The sequence below is a fragment of the Tauraco erythrolophus genome, chromosome 18 (genome assembly GCF_009769465.1).
Source record: "Tauraco erythrolophus isolate bTauEry1 chromosome 18, bTauEry1.pri, whole genome shotgun sequence".
Classification (NCBI taxonomy): Eukaryota; Metazoa; Chordata; class Aves; order Musophagiformes; family Musophagidae; genus Tauraco; species Tauraco erythrolophus.
Window position 1 is genome coordinate 14180788 of NC_141482.1, and position 11354 is coordinate 14192141.

The following is an 11354-nucleotide window of genomic DNA, read 5'->3' on the forward strand; positions in this document are numbered from 1 at the left end:
CCATTCATGTTTCTTTAAACCTCCTGATTTTTGTCAGCTCTGACTCAAATGACCTTCTTGAAAGAAAAAAAAAAAAAGAAAAAAAAGACTTCCATCACACCCTTTCCTCCCCTCCACCCACTGTGACACTTAATCACAGCAGGATCACAGGGGACAATTCCCATGGTGGCCGTGAGTCATGGTCTCCTGTCCCTCTGCTCCTTCCACAGCCCCCTTGCAGCAGAGGCACTTTCCCATTTCCAGCTGGTCTGAAGGCTCTGGGCAGGAGAGGAAAGAGCTTGGAGCTAAGCAGCAGCGGGGCTGGCTTAGGAGTCTCGGTCCCAACAGGAGCCTTTGCCCTCCAAGCCAGGCAGAACTGGATGACCAGTTTTGGGGTCAAGTCCAGACTGTCCAGCAATGCCACAACATACAACAGTGTCCTCCCAGAGCATGGCAACCTCCAATTCTTCCACCCTGCAAAGCTGAACCATGCTCATCATGGTGCCATGATGATGCATTTCACAGAAAACCCATGCAGTGGCCCAGCCATTCATCCTAAACATACTAAATCTCTAAGCACAAAGTTATGATTAAAAGCAAGCAAGAAAAATACACTTTCTCTTCATACTCCTCTCCCCAGCAGCTGCTAAAATCCATTTAACTTCCCCTTTTGAAGCTGTTTGCCACATTTCTGGCTCCCAGACCCGTGTCTGACATGGGAACTCTCAGCCACTTTTCCTCCTCTCCCAGCTCTTCCCTCCCAACAATTCTGAAAAGAAAAAACCATCCCTCCCCAAGGAGGCAGGAACAGACAAGGCACCAGCAGGAGCAATTCAAATCCAACCCCCCCCAGCAGATAATCAGACACAATCTCTTCCCATGCTGAGGTGGGAGCTCTGATCCACCTTGCTGATGAAGCCGTTAAGATTAAGCCACTGCTGGCACTAAGATGACATGATGCGAGTGTTTAATATGCTCACGCCAGGTGGGTGGCCAGCCTGAGCCATTCTTTAACTTATTTGCTGGCTGTGAATATTCCTCCCTCTCTCCTTCCCATAGGATTTTAACATCCCTGTGAGGAGAACAAGCTCCCAGCAGCAAAAGCAAAGACCAACAGGCTGCTTAATTAACTGCCCCTCTCCCAGTTGCCACAGCCCTGCCAAATGCTGGAGAAACCTGATTCCAGCTGGTAATTAAGCACTTACAGCTCGAGAGGGACAAAGACAGCAGGGAAGCACAGCAGCAAAGCGGGGGGCTGACACCACAACCTCCCATGCCAGCCTGTCGCACCCCCACCAAAGCACCATGCCAACAGCTCTCATGATCCCCCAAAGGGACAAAAGCTTTCAGTGGCCGTCAGTCCTATAAATTAAATCTTAATTGGTCCAAGAGCTCCCTAGAGGGTTACATAGAGCAAGGAGAGCCCTTGTTTGCCAGCCAAAAAAAGCCCTGCTCTCAGACATGCCTTTGAGGGTGTTACCTGCGCTGCTTCACAGGTATCCAAAGAATTTGCAAAGCCTGGCTGACAGGTATGCCAGCCTGATCCAGTGCTCGCCCTGCAGACCCCGCTGGGTCTCAAGAATTCCTCTTTTTATCTTCCATCCTTTCAACCAGCCCCAACTTCAAAAGGAGGAAATTAGTGATTCTGTAACATTTCATCTTGTTTCTATTGCCCGACCTACCAAAACAAAGGAGGGAAAAGCAAAGAACTGACTCTCACCAGGAGCATAAACAGGTTATTATAGCAATTACATACAATAAGGGCATGTATAAAGAGGAAGCCACTAGAAATGGGCTGAAGCTTTAGGTCTGTGCTCCTGTTGAGACCAGCTGGGCAACTGCTTACTTTGCACGGGTGGTGGGGAAGCAGAGGATCTGTGAGCCCAGTGAAACGCCCCAGCAGGTGAAGCAACTGCAACCAGCACCACATGTGCAAGTTTTGCTACCAACCTTGCAGAAACAATGGAGCAATCCCACTCCCCAGGGTACCGAGAGCAAATACAGAGGCTTGGGAGAGAAAGTGAACTTACAGCAGCTCGGTTTTAGCAGTATTGCAGAGAGGCCCCAACCCCCCCCAAAAAAAAATAAAATTATTCCAGGCTCTGGCTGCAGCTCTGAAGGCTACAAATCCCCAGGTGAGCCAAACACAGCAGCTTGCAAGCACACAGCACGGCTGGGTTAGCTCTGGCCTGAAGCCAGAAAGTTGCCACAGAGAATGACAAAGACGAGGAGAAGCTCTCAAGGAAAGCTGGTCTTTGAAAGTCCCTTTCCACAGAAGCGGTGAGCAACCAGAAAGCCACGTTGCAGGCTGGCCCTTGGTCAGAGGAGGGAGCGCAAGCCATCCACCCACCCAGCACACCCCTGCCAGCTGGGAAGTTTCTAAGAGACACAGCAGATGCCACCTACGTTGGCCAACAGGATCAGCACACTGTGTGCCACCCCGGGAGGCTTTGCCCACACAGCTATTATGCGACGCATGATGTGCCCCAGGCGTTAGGAGATATTTTGCTGGTGCTGTGTATAGCACAGCTTTAGAAAGCTGGCACTCATGGGAGAGAACTAATCTGTGGAGGGTGTTTGAGAGGCTCCAGGCAAGTGCTACAGGAGGGCAGGGAACAGATCAGAGACAATCCTGGGGACTAAAGTGTGTGTTTGAGGCATCGAACAGAAGGGCATCATCATCAATACATCGCGGGTTACTGTAGCTGTAAATTTGGACTCAGATATCGTACAAACTGCAGTGACAAACGAGCCTTTACTCCACCAGAGAGGAGGGAAAAAGCCACCTGCAAGGTTAGTACAAAGCTTCAGTGCCCAACAAGGCTTGAAATCACTGCAATCAGTGCAAACTCCCAAATCAAGGGGCAGTGCACTCAGCCCCTGAAAGGCTGCCTGAGCAATCACAGCAGCCAGGCTTCCTATGCAAGAGATGACCTGTCCACAGCTGCCCTGTCTCACAGACCTTCCAGCCAAGGAGGACCCAGACTTGGCCTTTGTGCTGCAGGGCTGGTAGCAGAGCTCGGGGAAGTGCAGCAGAGGAGGTGAAAGCCCATCCCTACCTGTTCATGGCAGCATTCAGTAGTTAACTGCCAAACTGTCACAGCCTACAGAACAAATGCCACAAAATCCTCAATTACAAGAGATAACAGCTGCCAGTGAGCAGCTGGGGCTGCTCCTAGAGACAAGGCTGCACAGCACTGCAGAAGAAGGGGTGTCTCACTCGCCCCTTGCCCCAGGCTGAGGACTGAGGAGTTTCCCCATCCAACAGCTGGAGCAATGGCCCCACACCAGAAAGCAGACCCACAGCCCTTCAAGTCTCTGGCTTGTAACACCTTCCTACCCCTGCAGCTTCAGCCGGGATGTCTTTTCTGCTGCTTTCCTCTAAGCTGAGGAAAGTTTGAAAGAATAAGCCACTTCCAGAGGGATAGTTTTGTGGACCAATAGGAGCAGCAGAGGAGGCGGTGGGGGCTGGCAGCCCTGCTATTACAATGTTAATTCCCTTTGACTTGCCTGGGTTAGAGACCAAACATCCATTGTCATTCCTTGTCCTTTATAGGAAGATCTTCAGTATGGACTTGCTGCTTTTAAAGAGTTTGAAATGCACTAGTTGAATATAAGGTTGTGCTGTAAAACTTTCTCGGGGCTGTATTTTCCCTTTCTGGGGTGAAGCCTTGCTAACCATCCCCCTTCAGGAGCCAGGTATCCTCTCTAGGGGAATGGCACTTGTCTGGCATGGTAGGTTTCCATGAGTGACTCAACTTTTAGGGAGAATCGAAACAGTGACAGCAAATAGCACAGACTGCAGTTAATACTACAAAAAGACAGAGAAGAGGTTTTCCCTTCCATGTTTCAACCAGAGCCTCCTGCCCTGTTATTAAGTGAGCAGGTTTCATCCCAACCTTCCAGCAAGGACCACTGAAGGATGATAGAAGCAGAGGGGCAGGTCCTTGCTAGCATGGTCTACAATACAATCAAGAAGGACTCGGGTTACCTGTCCAAGGTCCAAAGTGACGTTGACCTGGTTGAACTCCAGCCCCCGGGAAAGAGGGGGGCTCTGCCACCAGCGCTCTGTTCCATCAATGGCATTTGTTATGGGGTGGGCCTTGTTGCTGTTTGCAGAGGAGCAGATGTCACAGTACTGGCCCTGTTGGAAAGTATAAAAATAACATTTAACGGCAGCCAGAAAAACGTGGCACAAAGCAGACAGGTATTATAGCAATTCAGAAAACACAGGGTGTAGGTCTGCCAATGCAAATCAATATATAAACTTTTTGTTTGCACCAATTTAGAGCACGGACAGGAAAAGGAACAAGAAAAAGCTCAAAAAGCTTGCAACAACCACCCAGTGTAGAATTTGGGCTGCTTTAAGAAGCATTCCTTCTTTATTTCAGGTATGCACTGAGCATTGGAGAAGGGACCCAGACACAAAGAACTGGTTGCTAGACACAAAAGAGCACGCAGAGGGAGAAGCCCCACCGCAACGGTGGGCAGTAGCTCAAGCTTCAGGGCTGCCAGCCCCTCTGCTGAGGCTGCCACTCACAGCCCTGCTGACACCCAGAGATCCTGACCCAGACCATTCAGTCATTCCTATGGACCCAGACTGGCAGTTCTTCTGCCCAACTCCCTGCAGTCTGTTTCTTGTCAACCTATTCATTTCACAAGTATAGTCCTTTTAGCTACATTTTCAAGCTTAATAGTCTGGCAGCCAAGTTCCTTTTGCTGGTGATGCTGCAATGCAAGGCCAGAAAGTGAGATCCCCCGCTGTCAGCTGGCCAGGGACCTAGCTGCAATCACTCTTCTGCCTTGCTTTTGTGGTGCGGGTGGCTTTGTCAGCTCCATGGACACACTGCCAGAGAAAACAACTCTGCAACTTTAACAGCACCTCCTGAGCAGGATCAGACAAAGACCCGAGCTGTTCGGGGCAATTCTTTCTTTCCCATTTAACGCACAAATGAATCTGACCCACTCTTAAGGAAATCTCAAATAGCCCTGAAAATTGGCAAGTTATTTGTTTTGTGGAGTCACTGTTCTGTCACTTGAACCGCTGCTACAAACAGCCTAGAAGGGAACTCTGTTACAGGCTATTTTCCTTTTAAAGGCACAGTTATCCCCAGGCAAGCAAGCAACCTGCCCCAGCTGCAGCCAGCTTTAATATTATACCAGGTACATGATCTCAAGACAGGCAATCTCCTTCCCGCTTACTCCATCTGCATCCCTACAAGGGCTGAGGCAAGACAGAGCCACCGCAGAGCGTGTGATTTTCCAGATGCCCCGAACTCCAGGGGAATCTCAGTGCAAAGGAAACAGAGATTTCAGAGCATTCTTCCCCACAGTCATGTGCTATGTTATTTGCAGGCAATTATGCAACACAAATTGTCCTGAACAAGAACACCTTTTAATTAACTCCTCTAGAGATATGAAAATAGCAGACGGGCAAGCACAAGGCCAAAGAAAAGGGCAGCTGAAACCAGCCAGGTAACCCTGACACCCATGCAGGGAGCTCCTGCTGTACACAGAGGTCAGGACAAGGCTCGTTCCAACACGCATTGAGCGAGGAGGGAGAGCAGACCAGATAAAACTGACCCAACTCTTCAGCTCAAACCTTTAACGGGAACCGGTGCAACAGGTTGTGTGGAAATTTCTGCTGCACAATACACAACGCTGAGGTGGGGGAAGAAGTGAGGCAAGGTTACAAAATGAGGATAAATAACAAAAAAATAAAGTTGTTTTCATACTTTAAATTCTTGCCACAGATACGAAAAACAGTTTGAACCCAAAGTTCACATTGATGGGCAACAGACAGTGAACTCAAGTCTAGTAAGAAGGGACTAAAAATTAGGATCAGCTGCTCCACATTTGTAATGCCACTGTTATCCCTCCACACTGCTGTGCAGCCGGCATGCATTAGCTGCCAGTGGGCTGGTAACATGCCAACAGCTGAACTAAGTTTGCTGTTAAAAGTATGATTAGCCCCTCTGACACACCAGTTGCTCATCAGTTGTTTCATTAGAGCCAGACCTAAAACTGATGGGAATAATTTCCAGCTTTTCTTATTTTAGAGCAACTCGGGCTCCTGCACTGCGCATCAGGTCTCTACAGGGAAGACAGAAGTTCTGACATCAGCAGAGGATTTTAATTAAAAAGTAGTTGTGAGCCACAGGCTTAGCAGAGACAGCATGTTGCCAAGAGCAGGAGAGGCATGGACATCATCACAGCAAGCCAAAGAAAGAACTTCAGCAATGCAAGAAGTTGCAAAGCAGCTTAGAGAACATAAAACTGCCACTATCGGAGTAAACTGCAAAGGCAGGGAGATAAGGAGGAGGTCTGAATGGAGGGCAGCTTCCAGGGACCAGCAAGGCCTGATCCTGTTCCCGCTCACGTCAATGGGAACTTTGAAGTTTCCCCTGAGCATAAAGACTAGCCTGGCACCCCGCTGGCACCGCTTGCCTCAGGGAAAGCGGATGGCTTTGTCCCAGTTTATCTGGCCATGCCATGACCCAACCTCAGCTCTCCTCACCTAATTTATCGGAAAACCACAGGGAGCATGGGGCAGCCTGGGCTGCTGGGGATGAGGTAAGAAGGGCAGGAAATGAGGGGCAAAAAGAAGTACTTCAGGCAAGGAAAATGCATGCTTGCAAGCTCTCACTGGGGCTGTCCTCACAGATCGAGTAACTGCTCACACAGAGTTAAGCAGGCGCCATCTCACCAGATGTCTTTTCTGTGGGCAACATCAACTCAAAACCCACAAATTCTAAAAGCTGTCTTTTCAGCTGCAGTTAAATCACTGAAGTCCAATGCTACCATGTATGTGAACCCAGAAGAGACACGTACAGAGGTACAGCACCAACTGCCACCCGAAGCAGAGAGCCCTGTGCTGAGCCCACTCCCCCCTGCCACGCAGCACCACGCACGAGAGACATGGCATGGGATAAAGCAGCACCAGGCCAGACGGTCACTGATGACTGCAGGATAGCAAAAGAGAATGCCACTTAATTCAGAGACATTCAGGTAAGAAACAGCTTCAGAATTCATCTGTTAGCAACACCTGGGACAGCGAGAGGACGAGACCTCCAGGAAGCGCAAACATGGCTCAGGCAAGCACAGCTCAGCACTGCAATTCAACACACAAACGAGTGCTTTGCAGCAGCAGGGCTCAGGTGAAGATGGGCTTCAGACAAGAGCAAAAGAAGCATCAATTTGAAATCAGTGAAGTTTGTTGCATGTTCTTAAATTCTAAGGTCTATAATTGCTTCAATTAACGCTAGTAACTTCTCTTACACTACTAATCTCCTGAAATGAAGTTATCATCTACAACGCTGCCTCACTCAAAGAGCAGTGTACAACCCCTGTGGGCTTCGGCAGGTCTCTGGAACAGTCCCCAGGCAGCTGGGTGGGATGGGGAACAAGAGCACATGGGCTATGCCTTTGCAGAGCTGTATCTGTCTTAGAAGACAGACAGTTACAACCATCTTCAGTAAAGCTAGATCAGAAAAACAAACCTATCATCATCCCTCTTTTGCCTCATCTTCAAGACACCGTCATCAAGGCAGGATTGCCCATGCTGATTAGCGAGTGGGACAAGGGAAGCAAACCTCCATGACAAGTCCCTTTTAGCTCACCTCAGCATCGCTGAGCATCACATCCTTGCAGAATGAAAAGCCCCCCACAGCTAGAAGTGCTGTCTTCTGCCAAAGGGCCCTGAATAAGCAAAGGAAACTCCTTGAAAAGGTTTAGAGCATTCCCACAAGCTGTGCCAAAAACACTGCAAGTGTCTTTAGGGCAGTATTATTTCAGAAAGCTTAATGATTAAAACATGATAAGTCTTAAAATGTTGATAAAGTCAATGAACTCCCTTTCCCAGAAGTCTTCCACAACATCAAATGAGAACAAGCAGAAAAGAGAAATGACTGAACTCTTTGACTAGATGATTGCATTAAGGGTTACGCTAGATCTTTAGTCAAGCAAACATCCCTTCATCACCTCAGCACATGGAAATCTCTTAGAGAGTCCCACGAGGCATTCTTCCAGACTTCCTAACCAAAATTCTTTTTACACCACAGCCGCAGCATGCACAAGCAGCACTGAGCAGGTGAACGGAGAAGGGACGGGACTCTGGCTGGTGGGACATGCAGGCAGCGAGGACATGCATGTGGAGCTCATTATTGTCGTTTCATTCTGCTCAAATTGAACACTTCCCTCCCACCTCCCTCATTGCTTTAGTCACTGGGTGGTGCTGAAACCCCTAAAGGGGATGAATCGGGAACTCTTGACCTCTGCTCTGATGCCTCCTGTTTCCTCCCCTCCCTTTTAGGTGCTGCCTGTGGTCATGGAAAGGAGCCACTACAAAAGGATTTTTTTTCTAAAGCTTTCAGACTGACCAAAGACCACTAGCCTGGGAAGTGGTGCTCAGATCAAAGCAACCCTGTGCCAGAGCTGCAGAGGGGGTGGGAGGGAGTCGCTGCAGAAATCCGCAGCCGAGGAGCCCTGTTGGGCAGCAGGGGGGAAGCCAGGAGGATACGCACACTCTGTGGTGCCAGGAAAGGGCTGCACTTGAAGGATGAGTTACAACTACCCCAAAGCTGGTACAGTCTAAAGGGTGTATATTTTCATCACCAGCATCTTTAGCGCAGAGTGTCACACTAAGCCAGCGGTGTGGCCAAAGCACAGGCCGACAGATGTAGAGCAATAAATGAATACCTGTATTTGCCAGCTTTCCCAAGCAGCCCTATCCTCCCAGTTTCACTTGGCAGATCACTCACATTTGTCTACACCTGCACATAGTAGCAATACCTTCTTTACTACCTTTGCCTCGCTGTAGGCATGACGACCACATGGAGGTCTCTAAGTCTGCTGCTACCAGTACTTGCAGCAAAGCTTCTTCAAGTTACATCATTTTACAGTGCAGCAAAGTGAAAAAGATCACTTTAAAACGTGGCAAAACTCAGAGAAGGGTATGGCAGCTTCTTGCCATCCAGTAACATCTTCAACAATTTCTACTACATATGGAGCAAAATTCCATGTCATAACCACACAATAGCCAGAGCATTCCTAGTACAGCACTAACTCAGGAGAATGTGGCCAGAAGGAAAAAAAATGCTTCAGAGATCATCTTATTACAAACCCAGCCCCACCAAAGGGCCAAGAAAGGCTCGATCTGAGAAACTGACAGTTTTCCCTTGCTCTTCCTTACTGTTACATACAACACGGACAACCCTACTGCTCCATTGCAACAGGTGAACTGGTACTGTGAACCTCCTAAGCAACAAGCAGAAAACACTGGCGAGCAGCAGCTGGTGGCTCCGGGGCAGGCTTCAGCCTGCAAGACCATTTCAAACCAGAGCTGCTCTTCTCAGCTTGGGCTGCTCTGAGCAGGGGGCAGCGGGTCTGGAGCTCCTGCAACTAAAACTAGTGTTTTACAAGCCTATTTACAACTGTTCTTTCCTCTTTTCAAGAGAGCCATAGCTGTTAAACTGCTCAGCAGCTTTTACTATCTACATTCCTGGCTACAAGCTCCCTCTGGTCCGCTTAAAATGGGACCCTTGAGATAAGTCACCTGACATTCGCTTGTAAAATTCACCCTCTTAACTTTCTCCTCTGCTCATCCTCATGCCCCACTGAACACAGGCAATGGCGGCGTTAAGGCCCATAAAGGTAAATATTATCACGTTTATCGCACATTGATTCTCTGACTGGCAGAGGAATTTAGGAGCTGGTTTGCCCAGATTTTATCAGCATAAAGAACTGACAGCTTTAAAAATAATACATGGGAACCCACAGGTTTCACGTGTGCAACTTTTGGCAAAGCTGGGAGAGAAAGAGCACGTGCGTCTCATCACCCCGCTGCTCCGGGGGGCTTTCGGGTGGGCTCCCGGCTCCAGTGCACAAACCTGGGCAAGGAACCGGCCCTGGGCTCCCCCCCACCCGCCCTTTGCCCCCTTCCAGAGCACCCCACCACTAACCCACCACCCCGCTGCTGGTGGACCAGCTCTGCACAAGGTCCGTCTGTGGTGGCCGGGCAAGGGGGGATGCGTGAGAAAACACCAGCGGTGCTGGCGGCCGTGGGGCCCTGCACGCCCCTCCTCACCCATCTCCGAGCTGCCCCACACTTTGCTACACCCCCCGCCGTTCCCAGCCCCCGACGAGACCGCGCTCTGCCTCCTCTAGCACCAACGGCTGAAAAACGGGTGGGATGGGGGAGCACAAAGAGGGGCTCAGACCGCTCTGCGCCCCCCCCAGCCGGGAGGCAGCTTCGCCGCCCCAGCGCGGCTCCGCGCGTGTGTCCCCCACCACCGCTCCTACCTGGATGGTCTGGTTGGGGTCCCCCCCGGCCACCGGCCCCCCGACCAGCTTGCAGTAGAGGTCCTCCACGGCGCGGCGGCTGCCGGCGCCCGCCGCCTCCTCGCCGCAGGTGGCGGTGGCGGAGATGCGGGTGCCCTCGGCCAGGTTGAAGTAGGGCGGGTGGAGGCTGTGCCCGTTCACATCGCTGGGGAAGGAGGCGGGCGGGCGGCCGGCGGCGGGCAGCGCCAGCAGCAGCAGCCGCAGCAGCCCCAGCCGCGCACCGCCCCGCTCCGCCGCCCTCGCCATCTTCACCGAGGCTGCCCGAGCGGCGAGGGCGGGCAGCGGCACCGGCCTCCCCCGTCCCGCCGCCCCGGCACTGCGCGCCGCGCCGCCGCGGACGCGCTACTTCTGCCCCGGCGGCGGGGAGGGGCCGTGCGCGGCCCCGCCGCCTTTAACCCTTTCGCTCAGCGCTGCCGCCGGGGTCCTCTGCCCCCACCAACCCCCTGCCAGCCTCGCCCCGGGGCCCCCCCCCAGCCGTAGGGGAGGAGAGGCCAAATGGGGTGAAGTGATTTCCACACACCCCCCCCAAATAAAAGGGGGGGTCGGATCCTCAGGGAAACAATGTGCCTATTGTATCTGCGGGGCTGCGCTGCCTTGGTCGCGCTCGCTGGTGCTTTAGTACGTTAAACTCCATTAACCGATAGATGGGTTTATCTCCAGGAAAACCTCTATTACTAATTAACAAAACAGTAAAAGGCATCCAGTTTACTCTCCTCGAGTCATGCTATTGGTTTTCATTAAATTTGGACAGTGAAAATTTGCTCCCACTTTCCCCAGAAAGGCTGGATTTCAGGGAAGGGCGCTGCCTTCTCATGTAAGAGGGAAAGAAGCAGCTCAGCAATAACCCAACCTTCTCCCCATCCCTCGGCTACCCACGGACAGTGCTTCCACGGCCTGACTTGCAAGGACACACACACTGTCAGGTCTTTAGATACTACTGCAAGGAAGACATTCTGCGGATAAGAAACCAAACATGTTACAAAAAGTTACGTATAACAATATATAACTCATCAAAACACCACTTGGATTTTCTAGCA

The 11354-nt window shown here is 51.0% G+C and overlaps 1 protein-coding gene across 1 annotated transcript in view; it reads right to left on the minus strand.

Moving 5' to 3' along the window:
• The window catches only part of LAMA5 (laminin subunit alpha 5), a 91810-nt gene extending 81247 nt beyond the window's left edge, over positions 1–10563 (minus strand). The window contains 2 exon segments of the mRNA XM_086623119.1: positions 3971–4123; positions 10279–10563. Coding sequence (XP_086479245.1) covers positions 3971–4123; positions 10279–10563 — 438 coding nt within the window.
• Between the last annotated feature and the right edge of the window lie 791 nt (positions 10564–11354).